The sequence below is a fragment of the Pagrus pagrus genome (genome assembly GCF_965226575.1).
Source record: "Pagrus pagrus genome assembly, chromosome: 15".
Lineage (NCBI taxonomy): Eukaryota > Metazoa > Chordata > Actinopteri > Spariformes > Sparidae > Pagrus > Pagrus pagrus.
Genome location: NC_140199.1, coordinates 14,613,853 through 14,639,982, shown reverse-complemented (window position 1 = coordinate 14,639,982; position 26,130 = coordinate 14,613,853). Strand labels below are relative to the sequence as shown.

At 39.1% G+C, this 26,130-nt stretch overlaps 1 protein-coding gene across 4 annotated transcripts in view; it reads left to right on the top strand.

The window, feature by feature from the left end:
- cfap46 (cilia and flagella associated protein 46) overlaps positions 1-24,806 on the top strand; it is a 60,776-nt gene extending 35,970 nt beyond the window's left edge. For 2 of the 4 annotated variants that reach the window (XM_084376002.1, XM_084376001.1), the window contains exons 39-59: positions 1,746-1,884; positions 4,280-4,477; positions 5,768-5,956; positions 6,921-7,037; positions 7,762-7,944; positions 8,851-9,024; positions 10,299-10,396; positions 10,689-10,762; positions 11,369-11,547; positions 11,792-11,886; positions 12,199-12,269; positions 12,595-12,768; positions 17,608-17,687; positions 18,085-18,133; positions 18,267-18,299; positions 18,709-18,811; positions 18,969-19,081; positions 22,482-22,563; positions 22,814-22,950; positions 23,514-23,612; positions 23,869-24,806. In XM_084376002.1, the coding sequence (XP_084232128.1) occupies positions 1,746-1,884; positions 4,280-4,477; positions 5,768-5,956; positions 6,921-7,037; positions 7,762-7,944; positions 8,851-9,024; positions 10,299-10,396; positions 10,689-10,762; positions 11,369-11,547; positions 11,792-11,886; positions 12,199-12,269; positions 12,595-12,768; positions 17,608-17,687; positions 18,085-18,133; positions 18,267-18,299; positions 18,709-18,811; positions 18,969-19,081; positions 22,482-22,563; positions 22,814-22,950; positions 23,514-23,612; positions 23,869-23,981 (2,500 nt within the window). In that variant the 3' untranslated portion in view covers positions 23,982-24,806. The other 2 variants (XM_084376003.1, XM_084376004.1) reach the window with 2 other exon arrangements.
- Positions 24,807-26,130: the final 1,324 nt, after the last annotated feature.

Here is a 26,130-nt window from a genome sequence, read left to right as displayed (position 1 = left end):
AGTGCATGTTCATGTTTTATGTGCAGCAGCACATAAAAGTTTAACTTCAAGGATAAGTTCACCATAAATGAAAATTAAGTAATTATCTATTCACCCCCATGCTGATAGAAAATAGAGAATAGGAGACAACTGCAACACTTTTTGATGTGAAGCTCCAGAAATGTTTTGTGAACTTCACCCGACTTTCCATAGGCATGAGGGTGAGTAGATATTGACTGAATTTTCCTTTTTGGGTGAACTTATCCTTTAAGAATTATGTTGTACTACTATAACACCTACACCAGACTTATACACAGTCAACCCCTTGCAAGAACATTTTCATATTCATGAAAGTGAATCATCCTGAACCTTTCTTACTTTTTCTGTGCCGATTTTTATCATGGCAGCGTTTTTAAGTTGGATTTACCAATCTCCCTTAACTGTACAAACTAAAATAAAATAATTTACTTTAGCCTGATGAACGCCACCTGTTCATGAAGAGGTGTGCGTTTGTTTGATTTGGTGATGAACACAATGGACACCACTATCATTGTCATATCAGGCCAACTGTTCATTTTCACACCGTGGGGTTTCAAGTCCAGCTGTCAAAAATTAGCAAACAAAAAGATAATTAGTTTAGCAGTGTCAGTCGATGATCAGAGGACCCAAAACAATTAAAAAACACTTTGAATACAGCGTTAAACAGTGTGCCATTAGAGCAGCGCTGTAGTGCGACAGAACTGAAGAGTGAATGGTCTGACATTAATTTAGATGCTTAAAAAATGTCTTTCTGAAGCAGAACATCCATGACTAATATGAGGTCTGCATTAGGTGATGTTACACTGTCTATGCAACAGATGATGATACTGGACAGTGACCTGCATAGACATAGACCCTGAGGCAGCAGTCCGAGTATAAGAATTCTCTAACAACTATTGCACTGTATTAGTTGCTGTGCCAAAACATGCCAACTAATCATCTGTAAAACATCTCAGTTAATTGGCAAGCTATGATGATGATATGGTGAGCAGAACATTCATTTTACATTAAAGTTGTAGTATGCAAGAATTGGCCACCTCTTGGATTTCATATTCCAAACAAATGGATGGGCAGCATATCAACAGAGTAACTGCCAACTGCTGCTAACTGTAGCTGCCGTCAACTTGTTAGCTTAGTTAGCTATGCAGTTAGCAGTCCGGGCTTGGGGGTCGGAGTGATAGTAGGAGAAACAATGAGCCGGTGCTAACGGAATAGCATGCTAACTTTAGTAGATATCTCTGTAACACAATAAAATCTTTGACATGACATCAAAATTCTTATTTTTTCACATTCTCTGATAATTTCAGTGATTTTTTTTTTTAGTTTAAATCTAAAATTCTTGCAAGTAGCACCTTAAAGTTTGTCTTAGTTATATGGTCACTATACAGTGTTTTATTTTAATTAATCTTGGTACCATGTGTATTCCATTCAGAGACAGTATATTTTCAAGTCAAATGATTATGCTTTTTTTCTAACCAGTTGACAAAGGCAGACTATCTGTCCATGACTCATCATCAGGTTTGGGCCACTTGTGAATTGTGTTTGTACCTAAGAGAAAATTCACAAGAAAATGACCCGCCAAATAAGAATTAGTTTGTCGTAGTGTTTCTTGTATGAAACCCAATTTAGTCTCATATACTCAATTTCACTTGGTACATCTGTTTTCTCACTCACACAACCCCACTTTGTTTTCTCTCTTTTCAACCCTTAATATTATTGCTCCACAGAATCCTAGCCAACCTCACTAGCTCTGCAGAGGACAAACAGCGCTTCCTGCTCGACAGCCTCTCCCAAATGCAGCAAGCTGTTACAGAGCAGGAACATGCGGCGCTGAATGCTCAGAGGCTGCTCCCCTCGCAGGAGGAGGTAGATAAAATGCATGCCTGCTCCTTGAAAATCCATCTTTCATTGTAATGATAATCTTTCGAAAACTTTGGGAGGCTCTCAAAAGTTCTGAGCTGCATTCTGTCTTCTATTATCCACACTACTAACCAGTTATAACTGCTTGACTTTCTTTTGAGGATACTCATCAGCAGAGAATGTGGCTGAAAATTAACACCAGAAATGACTTACTTGGCAGAGGAGAAAGCATTACTACAGTAATTCTTAAAATAAATGCTGTGAACAATTGTGTAAGTGCATTTGCTTGGCTGTTACACTCAGAAGCTGATTTCTGGGTAAAATTGTTGGCCCATAATGGAAATGTGCAGATGGCAAAATGTTTGATCCTATTTACAGAGCTATCTGAGCATGTTGTGAGAAGAAAAGGCTCTCCTATGAAAAGCCCTGTTCATGGCTAAATGACAGAGAGGCTTTGTTTGTGCTGTCTGCCTGTTCATTTCCTAAACAGTCTAATTGACCGAATCACAATTAAGCAGCTGCATGAGGTTATTAAGGCCCCGTTGTGCCACTGTCATATTCTGCGGTTCTGGGCTGTCTGACATCTTTGCTAAATATTTGTGTGTGTATTGTTGTTTAGATCTCGGGCCACAGTCTAACTATGTTCTGACACAAACAGATAAAGCCTTCATTACTTTCACTTGTCAACAGCAGATGGGTGTTAGAATCATATTTTATCCAGACACAATACAAGCTCTCATACAGATGAGGTTATCTGAGGGCTTCAGTGCCAGAGATGGACTGGCAAAACACAGGCTGCAGCCTTGATTTCCATGTTGATAGAATCATGAAAGAAAGATTGATTGAACAACTCTCACACCTGCTGCAAAATCTTCTTCTATTGAGGTTTTGATTAAATATTGAGTGGATATTTGACTCAGACATGGGAAGCTGGATTGTGACAATGTGCTCTCAGCAGATGGTGCTGCTGCACTTGTAAGTTTTGACATCCAACCCGCCTTAGATACAAAGGGACAACAGCTGTACTCACTGAAATCTTGCCCATTTATTCAACTTCTTGAGCTGGGGCATATTCACGTCTTTTTGTCTAAATTAGTGGTTTTCAGCCCAAGTTTTTCTTCATGTCTGCCTTCATGTCTCATGAAATCTGATCACACATCTTGCTTAAGCTGCTATTTGTCTGTGAACTCATCATCACAGTCCACTCTTGCACCCTAACCCACCACTTTAGAATAATTGTTTTCAATTACCATTTTAAGTAGTCAGACTTTTCATCATTATTAAGAGAAGGAGTTTCTGATTTCAGGTTGGCAGCTTATTTAAATCGGAAAGCGTACAGTGGAATTTTCTTTATCATTAAAACTTGAGCTGCTTGCAGTGGTAGAAATGGGGAAACGAGGGGAAACGCAGGCATTCCCCCTAAGATTCAATATTTCAATGGGTGCTGCTGTCAGTATTGAAGAAATTTAGACTTTCATGTATTTTCCAGTCCAGAAGAGGGATCTCTTTTTCTTTTGTCATCTGTGCAATGCACCAAGGTGGGGTAGCCCTCTCAGCCTCCACGCAGACATAGACACAGAGACTCAGCTGTGATAACAGTGTGCAAAAGTCTGATTAAACTTCTCTAGAGTTGATGCGAGCAATGCTAGTTGCCACTAAGTCTTTTGCAATTAAGGATGGAAACATAAGCAAACTCTCCAAACATCTAGCAAGAGTGCATCACAAACATACAGGCGGGAAAAAGATGTCTGCCGAGGTTGTAGTCCATCTCTCACTTCCCCATCTGCCTCAGGTGTGTTATACATTTAACTGTACAAACATGTTTTAATGATTAAAAGTAACTTTTAGCTGGCTGATTGATGGGCTATAAATATGGGTGCTTTCATGAATTCATCTAAAAATGGTTGTTCAGAAATTCATAGTTCCAGTTTGAGAGTGCTCAGAGCATCCTCTGTATGGGAGATATTTTTTGATATTTTCAAGCCCAAAAGGGAAATTTTACACAAATAATCAGTCCATATATGAACTTAAAAAGAAAAAGAAAAATTAAACAGAAAAAGCTCATTTAAAAATGTAAAAATGATCATTTGAAAATGTAAAGTGAGTAAATGACAAAAATGAAATTTAAAATGCTCAAACTAAAATAAATAAATTGTAAATCACACATCACTCAAAATGGGGAATAGACAAGTTTAAGTGGAAATACTTAAAAGCCTAAATAGAAAAAAGGCCATCGCTGTTCCCCCAACAACGTGTGGCCATTTCCATCACTGGTTGCCTGCCTCATGACTCATATATGCTCATGTGTATATTTGGTGTGTGTTACAGTTTTCTCAGCATATTTGCTTTCAATTTTGAGTGCATTTTCTCATATTTGAATTTTATACTTCGTCCTTGTCAGAGTCATGGACTGTCTCTGGCAGCCATGCGGAGGCTGCTGCGTCTGCGACTGACCCTAGCAGAATTTTGTCTGGCAATGCTGGAGGAGCACTGTGCTGAGAAGAAACGGCAAGCTCTGGCCCGGCAGAGGAAGACCGCTGCTGAGATAGCAGTGGAGGAATTTACACGCTGCACACCCGAACCAAACTCCATAGAAGAGGTTAGACTGTGCACACCGGCAGCTCAAACCTGGGTCAAATTTGACATTTTGTATTTGTTTAGACATAATCAGACTTGGCACACTTTAAGGTCATTTCATAAGATGTCATATGTATTTGTTACACTGAACATGAGCAGTTTAGGTTATAATACATATGTATGAACTTAACTAATTGTACTCTTGAGAGCAAATCCCTTGTGGCTAACCAATAATTAAGCATTTATTTAGCTTCTCTGTTTGCTCTCAGGGCGTTTTCCTTACCAGCCCCACTCTTAATTTCTTCTTATTGAAACTGATTTATTGGCTTTGAAAGAGGATGCCAGGACAAACAGCTGTCTATTTATATCACTGTTATAACCGAACAAGCACAGCAGCAAGCCAACTTTCCAAGTTAGCTTTCCACCGATGTTAATTTGGGACACCACTGCTCGGAATTTTCAGTCATTCAGAATATTTATTTAGGATTTCTTTTTTGTGGGCTGGGTTTGGGAAACAATTGTGTTCATAAAATGTTTGAAAAGTTGCAGAGAGTGGGATAGCAAACACTCACTCAACTCCGAACTAATGCTCCACAAGAAAACAGAGAACATATCCAACATTTATTAAAACATATTTTCCCCCTAATAATGCAATTTTAAAACAAAAATGAAGATTTGCTTTTCCAGAGAAATTTACCCCTTAGACTACCCTAAAATCATGTGACTGTTACACTACATTAAGAATTTTCTCTATTCTGACTGGACTTATTACCACTAAGCCACATTACATGTTAGCAATCGAGCAATTGCATCAAGCAGAACTCTACATTGCAAATTGCTCATATAATATTAATTGTTTAGATTTGGAGGCTGAGAAGTGTTTTATGCTTTGAGCACAAGTGTGGTCATCCATGAGTGCTTATACTGGATTTTATAATAGACAGAATTATAAAGAGCTGATAAAGTTCTGTTATTTTTCATGTACCTGTACTGTATATTTCCATTTATATTCTCTTTTCTATTCTCTCCTTCTTCCTCTTTGTCTCACTTCACTTTGTCTTTATACTACAGGAGATCAGTATTTGTTAAGATAAATGTAAAGCCAGAGTACTTATTCATGTTTTCTCCACAGACACCACTCCTCTTCCTCCTCTTACAATGCTGCCTTTGAATAGCTTTTGTAATAGATTTTCCGGGTGAAAAAGAAAGAAATGTTAATCCAAATACTTGTCTGACAGATGATAGTACAAGTAAGTACATTGCCTGTGACCCATCTCCTCATTTGACCTTAACTTCCCTGTGTGTTGTCCAGGAATGGATGAGTGTGGGCAGTACCCTGGGGCAGGTGGCTCTGGGCCAGCTGGCTGCAGTCAGTTCTCGCTCCCTGGACAACACGGAGACTAGAGCTCTCTGTCTGAGTCTGCTGGGAAAGTACCTCAGACTGCTGGCTGTACAGGAGGATCCAGTTTATCTGTGCGCTCTCTGGGACAGACGTAAACAGGTAGACAACACAAGTGTTCATATATACATTTACACATGAGGCTCATGTATACATATCAGGGTTCTCACAGGCACTGTGTTCCAGATAGAAAATTATAGAATTTGATATATTATTTAGAGATGAACAAGGGAATATCAGAAATGTATTGAATTAATTAGATATGGAAAACAGACTATTGGAAACAAGATGTAATCTGTTTATCTGAGTCCAGAAATTAAATTAAAGTCCTCCTTGAAGTGTGGTCTAACCACGTCTAAGTATGTTAAGTTGCTCATGTGACATTCATCATCTGTCTAATTAGTGCAACTGAGTAATCAGCTTGCATATCTAGTATTTATTTACTTTTGTTCCCTGACATCTTTCCCCACCCCTGATCATGGTTTTTATGTCATTAACTTTATACCTTGAAATAACAGCTACAAAGTCATTTTGATTGTACAGTGTCTTGTAATAGGGTGAGTTGTGTCTCTGTCTCAGCCACTCCACCCATCTACCACTTGTATCTGCACTATGTAATTTCAGAGAGAGGGTAGGCTGTGAGACTCCTTAATTCATCATTTGCACTCCACTCTATAATACATTTTGTTTTTTGTTTTTTTTCTATGTTGCATAAAGGGACTTAAACTTAGTTTCGTTTTGCAAGCCTGGTGATGTAAAATGACAGATAAATTAATCCTTATCCTTTAGCCTTAAGAAATAAATTACGTACCAGACAGAAATCACTTAAGATCAAAACACTTGACAATGGAAGTTATAAATCTGAGGGGATTTTATTTGCGGCACACACATACACACGAATTGACAGTAACCTGAAAAAACAGGCTGAAAATCTTATAGGGATCAAAAAGAGGGATTCCTGCTTACATAAGACAGAAAAGCCCAGGTTTTCATGGTTTATGGTCATGATGGGATTTTATTACTAATCACGATCACTGTTCTGTGATCTTGAACTAACTTTGTTCAGAAGGGGCCCCGGTCTGACCCTAAAGCTGTTTCCGAGGAGGAGGAGGATTCAGAGAAAGACAGAGGATCAAGCAGAAGAGAGCAGAGGGTGACCTCTGCCAAAAGTGCTGAGCTGCAGGTACATACCTCCTGACAAGTGACCCCATTACTTCTGACTCATCTCTAATCTAAGGTCTTTATACTGAGGTTCACATCACATCCCAAATCCCCCAGAGGTACATTTTTGGGTGCTCTGCATAGTTCTGATATTGAAAGTCAGTGCAGAGATCTACTGTCAACATCAAACTAGGCACAGAATAAAATGGGGTAATGTATTATTTATATGGCAACGTTTGGGAATATTAAGTAAGATTAAATTGATAACGTAAGGTTGAGTGTTCACTGGGGTGCCTGAGATGAACTACTGTAAAATTACACGTGTTATTTTTAATATCTAGGTATCAAAATGAGATGAATGCCTTCACAGACAGCTTCAATAAGTTCATTTATTGTACTTTTGCCATTGGGAGACTTAATAGTACTGTTGCCAGATACAGCAAACTTGTCAAAATATCATAAAACATTCCAGCCTTATCAGGAGCAAAAAGTATGAATACCTACATTGAAGATATAAGAAACAGTGTCTTAATGGCCTGTGTGGTGAGAAGGAATGATTACAACAACTTAGAATAATAGATATGATGTTGTAATTTACATGTATGTATGCAGTATAAAATGCTTAAATGTGTACTGTACCAGTGAATGTTTGACTGATTATGATAGACTTGTACTTGCATTGAATTTTAACCGAATAGGGATGTTAATCTGCCTGTGCTTTTTGTGTGTGACTGATGTCTCTGCAGCAGAGGAGGCATAGAGCCCAGCAGCTGTTGGCACAGGCCAGTAAGGCACTGAGTGAAGCAGTCAGCCTGTGTCTCCAACACAAGCTGCCCCTCTCCATCCTTGCTGATGCTTCTCTCAACATGTTGGAGTGTCATGGCCAGTCCGATCCTGCAGTGGCAGGTCAACATCTTGCCGTGTTTCAGGTATTGTGCATAAGATAAAAAATGTGCATTTTCTTTCTACAGTGTGTGAGTGTCATGAACATGCAGTGTTTGTATAATGTAGAGAGATTACATGCCAATCATCCTGTTTGGTAAAACTTTATAATAGCCATCATTAACAGATAGTTTAATTAAACTTCAGTCAATCGTTATTTTACTGTTAACAAACAATGATATGCCTTAGAAGCTATTTATGTTAAGGTGCAATATGTAAGAATTGGCCTCCTCTTAAATTTCTACAAATAAAAGGCAACATATCACCATAGTGATGGCTAACTGCTGCTAACTGTGGACAGTCTTAGCTAGTTAGCTCAGTTAGCTGTGCAGCTAGCACACTGGAGTGGGGGCTCGGAGTGGTATACTGAAAAAGGCCACACTGGGGCTAGCTGATTAGCATGCTAACTTCCGTAGATATCTCTGCAACACAATACATTGATGTTTCTATATAATGTCAAAACTGTAATTTCTTCACATTCTGTTGATAATTTTAGTTACTTTTTAAATGTCTTCAACAAAATTTCTTACATATTGCACCTTTAAGCAATTGTAAAGTTTTATAAACATCAGTTGCTACTTTACAATAAACAATTGTTTAATAAATGGTTTATAAAGCGTAAAGTGTTACCTCAAGTTTCACTTTCAATCCCATCACTGTTTTGCGCACTGTTGAAATTCTACATGTAATTCATAATATGAAACAGGGGTCCATACGCTGCCACTGACCTACAGCGTAGACACACAGGTTGCTGTATGCACAACACAGTCCCTTACATCTGTACCCACACATCACCCTCACTTACTTAATGGTTTTCTTCAGGATATCATCACCCACTATAATTCCAGCTATTACAGAACAGCTCCTTCATCCATCTTCTGTTTTACTCCCAGAGCTGCTGTACTGCTGCTACAATGGCTGAGGTCCTAAGTTCTGCCTGTGCTGACACTGGTGTGTCCCAGCTCTCTGCTTTGCTCAGCCTACACAGGAAACTGCTCATTTCTCAGGAGGAGAGGCCCAGCAACATGCTGAAGGGGGTGGAGGACTCCCTCAATAGCCTCTCTAAGGTACTGGGTCACCAAACCTCCCCACTCATGATTTATGGATGCTGTCACACTCAGCTTGGTAAACTCCCTTGATGGGTACACGATATTGGTGCCTTTGCTCTGAATGTACAGTAGAATTCTAAAGTCACACAAAGTAGCCAGGCTGCAGATACACCTCTTTTTCAAAGTTTTTATGTCACATCAACATGTACAGTGGCTGTTATGTATGGCAGCTTGTTGGCCTCGTGAAAGAAGTTACATGAAACCTGCCCCTGAAAGGCAGATGAGTATTTTGGAATGTTAATGTGGTAAAAGTGGCAACAGAATTAAATAATTGCCTTATAATTGACATTAGTGGTGTAGCTTGTAACTGATTATATGATTATGATTATAGTCCTTAATTTAACTCAAGTTAAGTAGTTCGTTTAAATATTTTATTAACAGAAACAATTATGACTTCAGAAGCAATTAAACCTGAAAATATGCTCTTCATGATCTCCATGACAAAGTAAAAACTTATCTCAGACTTTCCTATGTCTGGTTTGTCTGGAAGTCTTAATTAAAGGTGCTCTTCTAATCAGCTTTAATAATTTAGATAATAATTTAGATGTTTATATAAATATCAAGGGCATAGGAATGTTTTTAACTTTGGCAATAAATAAAAACCAACTCTACACATTAGTAATGTTAAAGATGATAAATGACTGGATTGAATACAGAACAGCTTAGCTGTAACTTCACTGAATGAAAGGACCTGATTCTCTTTCAGGAAGCATTTTCGCCAGGTAATAAAATTTGATGAATAGTCCAAGCATTGATCAGGAATTAGCAAACAGCTAAAATTTAGATATAATATTAGTTAAGTGATGATGTTTTTATTCAGAAAAGACATTTTTAATCCTTCAGTGTGTGTAAATTAGAAAAGTAGAAAGCAGAATACTAACTGCTTTAAAACAGCCTTTCATTCATCACATTTATGATGCTAGTACTACTGTGAGTGCTTCAACGAGATATCCCAATGTCTCACAAAATAGTGCATTTTTTAATCGTTGATCTTTTAAGATCTGTAAAAATATTAGTGGAACAATTGAGCAGCACCTTGTCCCTACTGTCCATACCAAATCACTTGCCCATTTTCACAATCCTTTTAAATTTTGATACGATTAAATGGTCCTTCTGAATTAATTTCTCTAAAAATCTTAATTCAAATAAAGTAAAAAGACTATTTCAAAGGCATTTCAAATTTGTATAACAGTTGTTAAATGTGTCATCTGAAAATTACTTCCTGTTTGCAGTCATTCAGCCATCTGACCATCAGTCCCAGCCACCTGAACATCCTTGCGGAGCTTCCACCCAACCTGAAGATTTTGCTGCTTCAGCACTCTGAAGATGGGTAATTTCAATTTTGTTCTCTGCTGTTTTCTCTCACTATTTCTGTTGTTTTGCCATCCTGAAAATTCTGTCCTTTTCTTTCTCCACGTTTCATCATATATACGTTAATGACTGCAAGTCACACAAGTCACATTAGATCCCGGCTACAGTCATATCTAGAGCAGAAGGGGCTTGCAGTGTTTTACTTCTGCCACTAGAGGGCCGATGGTTTACACTACTGTATTTTACTTGCAGATAGATATGGACTGCATTTATATAGCTTTATCTTAAATAACCACGTGTTTTGGTTTCAGGTCAGAACTTTATGGGGCCTTTTATGAGATGACCAAAGCTCCAAATCAAAAAGGAAAGACTGCGCAAGTTACAGGTGACGTGCTTGTACATTTTTAAACCAGTGTTCACAATTAGACAGTAATTTGTTCCACAGCCCTTGGGAATATGGTCCTCAGCACGCATACCAGGCTGCATGAAGCTTTGTTGTCAGCATTTAAATTGAGCCTAAGAAATTGAGTATTACCATGTAACATTTATCTGCAGGGTAGATGAAAAGTTCAGTTTTAATGAAGACAAGGAGCGAGGAAAAGGAGACACAGTGCAAAACAAATTTCATGAATTTCCCTTTGACCTCTGTGCTACTGGCCTGGCATGAAACACCAGCTTTCATAAGTCATCACAGGGTATTAGCATACTGTAACACCTGCTTACATGACCTTTCCTGGGACTACTCTCACATAAGAAGTAAGCATTATGGAAAAAAGGGCTCTAAACCCATTGCCTGAGAATTAGGACATATTCATGAAACAGAGAAGACAGTTAAGGAAAAAACAAGATGAGACAGAAGAAGAGAGAGGGAGCTCTTTCAAAGGAGCAGGGGGAGGAAAGGGAGGGGGAGGTTCTCACCGGGACCAATTACAAGGCCTGAATGTGTCTGTGAGTCTGCATGTCTGATTGTGTGTCAGTTCTGTTGTTGCAGGTACCCTGGCGTGCTCTGGGGTGGCCAAGGTTTCAGTCTGCCCGCGGGCTCTGCTGGCACTGAGGGAGCGGATTTGGGCCTTTGGCCAGGAGACCAGACATGCCCTCCTCAAGGAAGCCTGTTGGCAGGGAGCTGAGGGCAGGCTGGAGGCCTCTCAGGAGCATCAAGTTTTTCCCCGTGTATGTCTTGTTGAGACCTCTGAGCTTCTTTCACTCTATTAACATTATCCACTGCCAGCCTCATAAATAAACTCACTCCACTGTTATTATCATCATCTCATGCCCCTGCTCGCTTGGCTGACTTCTTCATCCAGCATTGTGTTGATGCAATAGATGTGTATGAAAGTAATCAGGGGCCTGAGACAATGAATACTGCATTACAGCTACTGAACTCCCTTCTCTTTATTGTTGTTCTCTCTTACAGAAAACTGCCACAGAACAAACGTTCAGAGAAATCGTACAAGATATGGAAGACTATTTGAATCCACTCCTCACACAGTTTGACTTCTCCTGCTTAAGGTGAAGTAGTGTATGTGCCATCAGATTCCCCACTTTGTCCACTACAAAGGCTTGTTAAATTTAATTTAGTTTTCTTAGCCTAAGGAAGGAAACTTTGCTACTTTGAAGTGAGGTTTTGCCACTGTGGCGGGTACAAATGTCCACTGTAAGAAAAGTCTTTTCAAGTTTGAGTTCAAAACAAAGAGAGACTGGTTTGTCTGTTCATCTCTGTTGTATACGTTTTCACATCATGCACTATCTGGTTCTATCTAGCATTCTTGTCAGACATAAGGCAGTGTACTGATCCTCGCCTGATTATCCTTCCCTCCTCAGGCCCCAGGATGCATCACTGCCAGTCTCTGAGATGACCAAAACCAAAGATAAAGAAGAGAAAGGGAGCTCAGGTAAAGGGAGAGCATGTTGTGAGCTTGCTTGTGTCTGTGACGGCCTGAGGGCCTTATGGTTATCTATACAGTGTATCATACAGACAACCATTCCAACATCTGCTGTGATTCCTATCTGTGTATTGGCACCCTGTCAGCAGGTTTCTATTCAAGCAAGCTGCAGCTCGCCCCCCTCAGGCCAGTGTTGTTGCTATATGTGTGAAATAATGTGATACAATTTTATTTCACACTCAACACAGCAACTACACCTCAAATACTTTTTTGGTGTCATGAAGTATACAATATATGTCAAGATGTTTTTGCTGTGTATGTGTTTGTGCATTAGTTAGACTACCAGCAGAACCAGGGGAGTATTTGGTGTTGCTGGCAGACAGGAAGTTGCTGGAGTTGCCGCTGGAAGCCTTGTCCATCCTGCAGGAGGAAGGCCTGAATTCTGTGTCACGAGACTTTTCCCTCCAGCTACTCCACAGTCGCCTGAACAGAGAAGAACCAGAGAAAGGTACCAGAGACAAACATTCAAAGTTTCTGAAATGTTTACAAGCACTACCTGAGGAGTCCTAACCAGTCCCATGAACATGCAACTTTTTAAAGGGGCAATGTGTAAGATATGGCCAGAATTGTAGTTTAAAACATTCAACAACTGAACTACCATTGTCAACAGAGTGTGAAGATACAACAGTGTTATTATGCATAATGTCAACATGTCTACATATTGTGTTGCAGATATATCAACTGAAGTTAACATGCTAACCAGCTAGCCCTGGCCTGTCCTGTCTCCTAATATCCACTTTGTAACGCAAGAGGAAATAGTCTGATAGCCTGATAGTCTGAAGATGTATGCTTGCAGCAAGTTTACCACGTTTCACAAGCTGTCTTAGCTTTTTTAGTTTATTAAATAAACAAAATAAAATAAAAAAAATGCCAAGACAGGAAATATTTTTATACCTATTGTCCTTAACAGAAAAATACAATTGATAATGTAATCAAGTTTCTCTCTTTTATCAAACTGACTTAATTGCCTTGTTAACTCATCATAAAAAAAACACTTGGATCAACTTAAGCAAAATAAACCAAAACCATCCTGGTTTGTCTTTCCAGTGCTCCAACAGTTGCCATTTACTGTCTGGTCAAGTTATTTTTCTAATTCAGCACTCCAGATGCTGCTTTTCAACACTGGAGATGCCCGTGAGCAGCAGTTACTCTGGTTATACCTTATATGTATTGTGACCTCTGACACTTTGCCAGTGCTCACACATTTCACCTTTGACATACTGTAGAGCAGTTCTTCTACCAGATTCTAAGTCTGATGATCTTGTATTATTCATATCATTTAATGGTTCTATTATTGGGTCTTATGCAATCCAGTGAACAGTTGCATTCAGTACTAAGTGATGTATTTTTCCTCAGTAACACTGAATGTCAACTAACGCCAGAAAATGCCGGCCACTGTAGGGTTGCAAATTAGCCCTGAGTGCTTGAGGAAGCATTAACTATGTTTGTTCTGTGTGTTAAACATGGGTTTGACATTTCATAGCGACCACACAGAGGCACCCAGAGAAACACATGATTGCTCAATGCATACATATGAACATTTAAAAATACAACACGTCAGTGATGTAAGATCTAGTAATTCGTGTAAGCAAAAGGCATGACTAATGCAGTACTTTATATAACACAGGTATTATTAGAAACCTGTTGGAATATGGAAGTGCATATGACTTGACTGGCTGGCAGACATCATTCCAAACAGATCTAAAAGCATCAGGAGAATTCCTGCTCAGCATTAATTCAGTATGTTATTGCTGTCCTAATTAAACAGGAACTCTCTTTAAATTATAAGATCACTAATAGTTTTTTAATTGGCCAAAGAATGATAAATCAAGACCTATGATTACTCATTTCCCCTCATTTCCATTGATAATTTCTAAAATGCTTCTTGTCTAATGTAAGACATATGTGTAGAGCTTTTTTATTAACCTGCTCATATTTATTTTTGTTGACATCATGAAAAAAATTAAGTAGCGCTAAAAAAATTCTTAAAGGTTGCCTTTTTGTTTTATATTGTACAAGAGATAATGTGAAATAGACAGTGACAGGTAAAGAACCTTCAAGATATGACGATGAACAACAATTTTAAAATTTGAAGTTAGTTTTTAATGCATTTCACCCCAGCAAAGATACTGCAGGAAAAAACGGATTTGATGTGGGATATTTAAGACAATGCAGTTGAATCGTCTTATTTATAAAATTGTTCATAATTAGAATGGGCTTTGTTTTACATTGTATTAGTGGAGGTTTGCCTTGCAGAATTTCTCATAATTTTTTAGTAAACAATGTCTTACACTTTAGACTGCAGGCAGCCATCCATAGAAATGGAATTTGTTCAGGAGAGAAAGGTCATTTCACATCCTGCTGCCATGCAGAACTTCATGTGGACATCCGTGAACACCTTGGCCTGCTTCGCTAAAGTGGATGTCCATTAACTGTGGCCATTTCACCCTGCCTGCTAGAGCAATTTAGAGTCAGGACTGTAGATTTGATTGTCGAGGAGTAATACAGTATACGTAGGTGTTGACTGAGCACATGGAGCTTTATGTTGTAGTGACCGAACTGGTGTAAAAAACAAATAGTGTGGCTACAGCTGAAAAGCATCATAATGACTCTCCTGCCTTCTGAGGTGCTGTAGATTTACACTGATGGCCCTGCTGCTATTCTAGTATCAGACCTTGTTGGGAAAGAGGTTTAGTTGTATAAAAAGCAAACTTAAAATGTATTTATTTACAAGTCCATCTGGGACCCATTTGTGGCTGATGTTTTTAGGTGTTGGCTCCTCTATCATTTACAGAAATCCCTAGCCTTTGTTAAATTGTGAAATTAAAAAAACGTATGCAGAGAAGAGCAGTGTTGTGTATCACCAGGTTATGATGACCTTCTGGCAAGAACATCTGTCCTCTGGTGTAAGTTCAGGTTAAATGTTGCACTATTATTGCCCAGAACTGTGACTGGGACACAGGAAAGGTGAGCAACAAGTACAGTATGTCACCAGAGAGGATGGTACTAAGATATACATTTTTATCTTGGCCTAAATTAGAAAATCTATTTTAATTCACACTTAACTACAGGGGTCAAGCCAGTATCACTATGCAGCAGCTGATTGCATTTTCTTCCCATTTTCCTCTTCACAATGTTACTGTATATTGCAGTAATTATTTACTGTAATTATTTACTTTACTGTCACTTTAGAAGAAACGTAAGTATTTTTTCTGGTAAAACAAATGAAAACCAAAAAGGACGAACCTCATTTTAATTAATATTATCCAGCACATTGTGTCTCTCCAGTCTCTCGAGATTTTGTTTTGGAGGTGTACTATGAGTGTAAAATCCCAACAAAAAAGAGCAGCGTTTTTTGGCAATGATGCTTCAATCCTTGGGGGAAACACACAAATATGTTGTGAAGAAAAGGAAAGGGGGCGGACAGAGCATGGAGTCTGATGCTGCAGACACTTTTACCTTTTCAAAGGTTGAATCATTTGCATAACTTAAATGAATGTTCAAAGGTTACTGTTAAACTAGTGTATATGTGTGTGTGTCACCTGACACTTGCATTTGCCACAGATAGGAAACTACAGAATATGTATTTCCTAATCTTATCTTTGAATGTCTGGATCAAACACATGGGAGATGATGAGACCAGAAAGAAAGTGTTTTTTTGTTTTTGTTTTTTCTGGACCATCATTACCATAATTTTGACATCTACAGTTTACCATTGTGTCAAGAAGATATAGTGCCTGAAACCACTTTTAAAAGGGCTATTTGTTATTCTGTGCAGTGCTTTGCATGAAGTATGCACAGGTCAAATTAGCAAAAACTATAAAAAGACTGCCTTCAGGTAGGAAATGTTTGCCTTTGTCTGGATGTCTGTTCTTACAGCCTCAAATTTGTCTGTGTCTCTGTATCTGGAGTTGTTGAGTGATTTAACATAGATTGTGATTTGACATTAGGATCAAATATATTACATTAACATTTTAGGAGTGATTTGGGAAGAGAAGCAGAACAGAATAACAATTGGTTACAGCATACAAACTGTGGTGGCTTGTTTAGCTGAAGTCCCAAACAAATTCTGTCTGCTAAAGAAAGTCATGTAGCACAGAACACACTGCTGCCATGTGACCAGTGATGCTAAATAATCCCTAACAAGTGTAGCCTGTTAATGGATATGAAAGGTGTACAGTAAAGCTAATTAGTTAAATACCAGTACACTGCAACAAGGTGTGATGTCCACACATCAGTTATGTCTCTTGAAAGTAAAGGCATTTTATTCAATAATACTGAGGAAAAAAACCTATCTTGTGGTCGCATCTTAAGCGCAACCTTCATGTGTTGGATTTTATTAGTCCTACCTTGTAACTAAACCTTAACTGAGAGACCAGATAATAATTGTCTTGTTTCAAAATTATGAGTGCCATCTTAACTATATATTGTCTGGTCAGTCTGTGTGGTCGAGGTTGCTGCTGAAAAACACAAGTGCAATTTTGTGTGTGCGCATGTGAACGCGTTTACAGGCATAACTCAGTTGGCATTTATTAAACGTTATTAATAACATGAGTTGTATTTTAGTCCCACGTTTTTCAGGCACAGTCATAGAACAAGTGGCTGGTAAATAAAACACAGAGAGCAGGTGGTGGGGAGTCGACTGACTTAGAGTGAAAGACGCTTTGCTGTAAACTGACTAAAGCTTCGGACAGAAAGCAGAACTCTTATCCTGTTACTTCTTTATTTTAATTCAGTGTTTTTCCCTTTTCTAGTGAAAAAACTTTGCCGCTGGCATTAGAGATTGTAGTAACCGTCCTTCCTGATTTTTAATCAGGAAAAACCTTTCGTTATGTCTGTTGCTCTTCTTTTAATAAATTATACTCTACAGTTCTGATATAACTGATGCTATAGCAGCATCTGAGCTAACCTCACTGTTTTGAACAGACGCTTCTCTTACTTTTGGCCATAAACCATGCCCAGAGCGATCGTCTCCAGCTGCCAGTAGTTTCTCAAAAGACACTGATTGGTTCACCACCTGTGTGAGCTTGAGTTTAAATTCAATATTATTCTAGATGATGTAATTAGATTGATAATCAATGCTTAATCAATAGTCAGAGCTTTCATTTGCAGGGGTTTATAAATGTTGTCGCTATGAGGAAACTTTCAGAACAGTTCTTTAGTTTAAGTCACCAGTAAATGTCATTGACTTTGCAGATACTGAGTTTTTTTTTCCCCCAGTCCAAATGCTGTGTAATCTACCCCGCAGACAAGTGTATGTATTAATTCTGCTTCCTGTTTGTGGCAGTTGAAAGTGACAACAAAAAGGAGACCAAAGGTGGCAAAGGAACTAAGGCGAGGGGAGATCAAAGCCAAGCCATCAAAGTGGTGAGTTCAGTAAATTAATCTGGGCCTGCCAGATACAGACAGCAATATTACTTTTACCTGCTGTCAGCACTGGCAATAATTTAAGTTCACCTCGCCTCCCTTTTAAGTGTGGTTTTTCTATCAATTACATAATGTGTTTTCATAAAGATCCTATTTCGAGCTTCTAAGCATTTATCTTCTGTCATGCACCACTTCTATTTTTTCCACCAGACCCTTTTCTTTTCTGCCTCTATTTCTTTTGCTCTCTCTCCTCTGTCTAAAAATCCACTCTCATTCTTTGACACAAACAGTATTTGCAGATGTATATGTTATAGACAATGTGTGTGTGTGTATATGTACAGTATACACTATGCTTATAACTGTCCTGAGCTGTATAAACTTTAATGTATTTACCCAGATGCCGCTGCCTTCGAACACCTTCCCAGTGGACACACGTAACTTCAAATGTATCTTTTTTGTTAAATATTAAAAAAAATTCTGTTTGTTAAGCTGGCTGTTTTATTAATGTTCATGGAACATGAGATAAACAATATCTGATACTCTTTTTCATTGATCTTCATTCTTAACACACCTTCACAGACATTGTTGACCCTCACAATGAAGGCCACTTTGGTAAGTAACTAATTCAATCGATTTTTGGACATTACATAATGTACATTAAATATGCACATAATTGAAAATACTAGTATATATTGTAGCTATCTCTAAGGGTAGAAATGTTTGTTAATGAAAAATTACAGTGCTGTATAGCTGTAGCTGCTTTTGTTTTTGGTTCTGTAGTGGTGGTGTGTTGTGGACTCAAGTAAAGAAGTGCTGGGAGTACTTTTGTGATTTATGTTTTCTGTAGATTATGTTATTCTCAGCTCATGCCCTTAAAGCATCCTTATTTTACAGTTGACTATTATACAAAATCTCTACTTTTGTAGCATTGCAGTTCCCAGTTAGCTTCACAACTTTAGCAAGTTTAAATTTAAGTTTTAAGTTTTAATTATCTTTTTGTGTTGTTGTCTGTGTGGCACAGAAGGGACCAGTCTGAGCACGAGGATGAAGGAGATTTTGGAAACACACAACCAGCACTTTACCCATCTGTGGGAGGGCTTCATGGGCAGCAAACAAAAGCCAAGGTAAGAACCTTTAAGTAGACCAAAGCAATGCAATGCAATGCAGCATGTCTTTGTTTGGACCTTGCACTGAGGATACAGAGAACCAACTCTAATTGTTACATTGCAACGCAACTTGATCATTTCTGTGTCGCTAACCTATCCCCAAATGTGTATCTAGCCTGTCTGAGGTGGAGCAGCTGCTGTGCAGGTGTGGTGCCTTCATTTACCTGGGGATGGAGCGCTTCGTGGCAAACATCCCACCTGCCAAACTAGCAGCCCTCAACCTCTCTGGTACTGTAAACCCAAACACTACATTTACCGTCTACAGTTTTTGCTGTTACTGTCTTACAGTATGTCCAGACGTAACACCAGCAACACGGACATCTCAGAATATGCCCATCATTGTTACTGGCACCACCCTTCTTTCTGTTTTTAACTGACAGCAAATACGTCAGTTGGGGTTGTCAGTAAAAACATGTGTTCACTCTGCGTTGCTCAGCCTTATTTTATGTGATCCCATTTTCATTATCACTGTATATAGGCCCTCTCCCAAAAAAAAGATCAGCTATCGATAGAAATGTAACCACGTCACATAAAGGTCACAAACTGATGAGAAAGATATATAATCGGTCTATGTCATCAGATTTCTCGAGCGTCAAATGTCCTAGTAATGTAGCAGGTTTTATGAAACACAGCGCCTTGCGTCGAAAAGCCTTTTAAATAAATGCAGAAGAAAAATAAGTGGCAAAATACTGTAATGAATGAATGATTGAAATTTGGAGCAGTGCTGTTTGTGGGTTATGTAAGCAGTAAATGAAGCAGTAGGCTTAATCTCTTTAAAAAACATCAATCTTTCATTCTCTGACTGGGTATATATAGAAATATCCCTGTTCTGCAGTAAGAAATCAATGAGGTTTCACTGTCAGATGTCTGCCATAACAAGTATACTTTCTGTTCTTTCTTCACCGAGTGCCTGTAAGAAGATCTAATGAGGACAACTGTACTAATTTTATTGTCATTCAATCCTACCGACTAATTATAGCATAAAGTCATATAAGATAACACATCTGGAGCATTTTCAGGCAGATATTAACTGAATAATTTCAAGTCGAAGCCCAACATCCCCATCACATTGCCTCAGTGAGCTTTACAGTCTGTATGGTGCACAACACCCTCTGTCTTCAGACCCTCGATTCGAGTGAGGAAAAACTCCCCCAAGGAGAAAAAATGGAAGCAACCTCCACAAGAGCTATAAAGAAGGGATCCCTCTCCCAGGCCGGACAGACGTGCAACAAATGTCACTTATACTGAACACACCAACAAAATCACTGAATATACAGATTACAATGACAAAATATCTGCTACAAGTACATTATAAAATATATGTGAAGAGTGTGGATCCAGGAGGACGAACAAGCAGGCCGAGCCACATGACCTCCGCTTCACCATGGTGGACAAGATAATTAGCAAAAAAGTATCAGAATGTATACAGATTTTGACAAAGAAGTACATCTCATTTGAAAAGTGACTCGAGAAAAATAGAACTCAAAAATTGCTGCGTCTACATTTTCAGTGAAGTAGCCTCTTTGATAAAACTCCAAACCCGTCCCCGTCTTCTCATTTAGGGAGACCTTTTTCCTCCCTCAGTACTCTTTAAAGGTCCAGTGTGTAGGATTAAGGGGGCTCTATTCGAGTCTGCCATGTTGAACAGACAAACCAAACACTGGCTCTAGAGAGGACCTTTCGCATTTTTACTTTACCTGAAAGACACTGTAAGTTCTCCTACAGGCTTGGAAAGGGCGGGGTGAAGGGAGGAGTGTTCACTTGGTTGCATTCTGCTACTTCACTGCTAGATGCCACTAAATCCTTCATACTGGACCTTTTTAAATAAATAAAAATCTGCCCAAAAACCTTTTAGCACGTCACACCTTTAAAGATATTTCACAAAACAAATATGGCCTCATATCCACGACTTCTTCCCTCTCTCTCACCAGCAAACAAAGGTAGTCTGAGGATGGGTGGACTTCCAATGTGAGTGACAGAGTGTCAGGATGGCCTTATGCATCGCCCCAGGCCAGACATATGTGCCACCCGCTAGCCTGGCATTAGTGCTGCTAACTATAGTGTGACTGACACCATGGTTTGAATTCCAGCTGTTACTTCACAGCACACCAGATCGGTTCTACCTAATTGGCCATCAGGATATGATTAGGCGATGGCGGATTTGTATTTCTCAGAAAAAAAAAAGGTGTCATGCGGGACACGCTGCACCATCTGTACTCATATCTTATCAGAGAATTGTGTTACTTTGTCACTGCATCTTTATCTTGTTGGGGTAATAACATTACATCTTAACATGGCTCAAAGCTCGATGACTGTAACGCCGCAGTGACAATGACTGAGGCTCACACCAGAGTGGACCGCTGTTCTGGCCCCAGGCAGCTGCGTATAGCAAGGAGGGGGGGGTCTTGGTTCAGACACAGACATGATTGTCACTGTATCGGAAGTAAGCCATGATAGCTGCAAGGCACAGCCTGTCCTTGCTGCAATAGAGAAGATGCTAGACGACCTCACTGACACACACCTGGTGACTGACCCAAGCAGCATTTTCCTCACACCTACAGGTCTTAGTGCTCGTACAGTAAAAGCTTGTTTTGTGTAGTAATCAATAAAGGGACTGTGTTTAAATAACTGTTCCTGTCTGTTTTACGCTGTGTTAAAATGGCCAAAATGTCATGTGTGTTCAGCATCTTGTGTTGAACTAAAAGTTACACCCATCCAGCATTCTCATATCTGTTGGACTGTTTGGATGTTTCACCTTCACTCCCACCCTTTTCCACGGCTCTGCTACATGATTGTTTTTTTAGTTTCACTAGACAGATTTAATTTTTCTTGAGTGGCACCTTCACATGACATTTAAAATAATAATAAACATACACTGGGCTTTGACTCCTCCTGTATCACTTTTTTCGTTGATGGGAAAACAAAGTAAACTTTGTTTTAGTGCCATACCAAACCACCAGACTACAGAGCAGCTTCTTTCCTCAGTATTGAGACTCCTCAATTCATCCTCAACACATTCCGGATATGCCTTTTCTCATTCATATAATTCATACTTTCAGAAATATTCAACGTTTTCCAGGCATTTTTGCCCATTCATGTAAATGGATGACACAAAAAAAAAGATTTAGTTTTATGATCTTTCCAACCTGGCACCAAGAATAGCTAAAATAACTATATAGAATTGGCCAGTCTTTTCACTGATGGCCTGCGTGCCCATGTAGGTCATACGTAGGCATCAGTATTAAATTGAGACTGTTGCATAACAAGTTAAAAGTTCCTTGCAGGACCTTTAAGGTTCAGGTGTACACATGAGAACAGCTGAGCACATCTCTTTTTGTCAAGGGCAGAACATGATGGACATCCTGGAGGCTGTGCTTTATGCTTCATTTGGAAATGTATATGAAGGAGTCAGAGGCACAGGTGCAAGCTGTGTGCATTTGAGCATTAAGAAAGAACATGACATAACATGACATGACATGACGGGCCACTGAGGCACCTAGCACTCTGCAGTATGCGTGTTGTGTGTTTTGTTTGTGAGGAAGCTTATGTGGATACACATACTTATACTTGTAAAAGAGCTTTATTTATTCTCCTGCAAAATAATGCTAATGATTTTTGTTCTCCTCAGAGTGTCGCATGGCTCTGTTCTTCGACATGGTTCAGAACAACGCCAGTCTTCGCCGCCAATTAAACTCTGACATGCACAAGAGGTAACAAAATAGCTTTATTGAATAAAGCTCTAACTCAGTTGTTCAGATAAATGTCCACTTCGCTTTCTTCCCATTTATATCTGTCTTCCTTTTTACCGTCCTAATGTGTTTTACTGGATTCACTTGCTAGAGTGATAATTGACGTTCTTGTCTTTTGTCTTTGCCAGTATTTCAGCCTTTTGGTTAGTAATAAAAACAGGGCTTCCCCTCCCTCTGTCTCTCATAATCTCACCATTTCACTCCTCTCCAGCGCAAGACAGTTTGCCCTGGAGAAACCACTGGAGACTGCTATGCTGATGAGTTTGGGTGGTGTCGGCTGTATTGTCCTCAACCAGTGGCAAACTAGCCTTCAACAGAACACACAGAATATGGCCAAGGTTCTAGACAGTAGGTGTTGGACATACTTTAGGAGCAATAACACTTTTCCTACATTTATTAATCCTACATTTGGGCTCAATCCCATGTCCAATTTTCTATCCCTACCCATTATTTTCCAGTGCTCCCTTGCGTTACAAGAGGTAGTGGTTCAAATCTCCCCCTATGAAATGGGACAACTATCAATCAAGTCATCATTTTCCACTGGAAAAAGTCGGCTAACTTCAGGTTTTGCGCCCAGCTTACTTGAATGTGATGATAAAATGATTTAATTGTGTGGATCTTTAAGACTTGCCAAATGTTTTCAGACCAAAAAGCTCAAATTGTTATAGTGAAATGAGTCATTTCACGGGGTTGTGACACTCAAACAAATATATCTATTCCATAGAATCAGGACCCTACCCCTGCACGCAAAACGGAGGGGCTAAGTGGTAGAGACAAGGGCTGTAATGGGATTGGGCCTTACTATCAGCCAAAGATTTGCAATTTAGCCTCTGTTTAACATTTACTTTATTTCTGTGGTCATTTTTAGCCGGTACAGTAATACAGTCTGTGCCTGTCACCATGTGTTGCAGATCTACTGAAGGACAGACAGACCTCTGGCCAGAGCATCCATGCCCTGAGGAGAGGAGACAGCTCAGAGATGCCACATCACAAGGTTACAGAATCATATGGTACTGTATATCCTACACGTTACCTCATTTAGCCTCACATTTGAATTTCTATTTACTGTAAATACATCCCATGTGTTTTTTATGGGTGCATCACAGACGCCCACACATCTCTCTTTCTCTGTATATGAGGCTTGGATTGCTTTGCAAAGGGAAAAAATAAACGTCAAGCAGAATCATTCAAATTATGAATCCAACTAAGCTGGATTTCAATATAAACCTCAGATTTAATTATTGCCTTTGTGGTTTTCCTCTGCAGATCAAGAGCTCCTCACTGACTCAAAGGAAGATGATGTTCATCACAAAACGACTCTCACACCATCAGCCTTCAACTGCATTCTGTATGGACTCCCTAATTTAATTGCCACATAATTTACTGTATATCCTCAATATATTTCATGGCTCAAGATGATGACTGGCGTACATGTCAGCCAGCTGCTGTAGTATGAGAGTTTTTAATATTGTTTTTTCAGTACATAGCAGATGTTAAGATACAATACAATGCCTGACTCCATAAAATAAGACTAAGGCTAATGCTCTCAGGGAGGGGAGCTCAGACATATACATGCCGTGTATTATTGAAATACCAATGTTACTGTTGACGTTGTGCTCACAAGTTGGAACCTCTCTGCCTCACAGTTAACACTCTGCATATTGAGTGAACAGAGTGTGCTCTCCACATCACTCACCGTGATTAACAATAGTGATTGATATGTGTTTGTAATGGACTTGGAATAGAATGGATAAAACTGCAGCTAAAGTTTTCCTATAGCCTTGTTTTCTTGTGGCTATTTGCTCAAGATTTGCATTTGTGGCTTTCATAACAAGTTAATGAAATTAACCCCGAGTTGAGCAAAGTTGACCCGCAATTGAGGGTGCACCCAACATGCCCTGTCAAACTGTATCAACATGAAAACAGCGAGACCTCTTTTTAGTCGACTCAAATTAAATGTAGGCTAATTGTTTTTGCTAATTTTAATTTGCAGAATGCCTTTATCAGACATTGCAGTAGCAGCTTAATCCTTGTATTTGTTGCCGTATTGCACCAAATGTTAATTCAGTAAATTCCTAAGTGGTAAACACACCCACTGGGAAAAATGCTCTCACTGTAAGAACTGTGTGACCTGAGGTTTTGAATGCTGCTCTATTTATTGTAATTAAGGCAAACCTAAAATTAAAAAGAGAAAGTGGAGGTCATCAATGCTTTATTCCTTGGCAGATGTGAAACACACAGATCAAATCAGATTTTTACCCTAATGTTTGTAGGAATGGGGAGATTTAGATTGAGAGTGTTAGTGTTAAACTCAAACACACAAGTGAAGTCACCGTGAATATCAAAGGAAATACACCTACAGTATTGTGTTAGATGGCATTGATTCCCTATAAACCTTGCTGTCACTATACAATTTTGTCTGCCGCCGGGCACACAGTCACCTGGGTAAAGGAAAATTAACTGGTGATCAATTTCTATTATAGACCAAACGATTGAATAAGCTCACATTCTGTCCTGTGTTGTTGTTATTTGCGACTCTTAAGGAAAATGGAAACGATCCAGTTGTCTTTGCAACAGCGGTGCCAACAATAATACCATCTGGAAATGCAGTGGGAGAAAAGTTGCATGTTGCCACTTTAACTTAGCATAAAGACAAGAAACGGGGGAAAACAACTAGCCTGGATCTGTTCTTAGGTAATTAAATCTGCCCACCAGCACCTTTAAAGCTCACTAATTAACACATTATGACTTGATCGTTTAATCCATTTGAAAAAACGATTTGAGACATAGTCTGGCACATAAAACCCCAACTTGTTTTTACGCCTTGGTTTTTATATGAATTAAAGAAGACGTAATGTGTCAATTAGTGAAATTCAGAGGGGCTGGTATTGGCAGATTTTATTACCTTAGATTTGTCTGGGTTCAGTCAGCCTCAGACGCCTTGTGCAACATTCAGACTCATACAATTGGTTTGAAATGTTGCTCCATTTTCCCAGTCAGACATTGATGATGAGATTACAGAGCTTCTCCCGCGCAGACACACAGAGACTGTAGTGCTGCTGTGGTGCTCATAAACGCAGAGAACTGTACCCTTTAGAACAAACTGCTGATTATCGAGTAACATTTAAGAAATTATTGTCTCAGCTCCTGTCTGCATCGCTGATGCCTGGACAGCTTGTTCTTTAGCTGATGACATTCAGAGCCAAGTTGCTGGATACCACTTGTCTTGTTTCCCATATTCTGATGAATAACTGATGCTGACTGTCTGTCTCAGCAGCTTGTTTGTCTTTGCACCAAGGGACAACTGGGCTGTTCAGCCCTCTGGGCAGCCAACAGATGTCTCTCTCAGTAGCTGTAGTGCTCCCAAAGTACAGAGACCATCTATGTTTAAGTAGTGTTAATATGTAGATATTTCCACTATAACACTGTAATCAAAATTTTCAAAGCTTTTTGACATTTAAGTGTGCATCGATATGACTTTTCTCCCTTTTATAATCATTAAAGTAGATTTTAAGCCAAATGTATTAA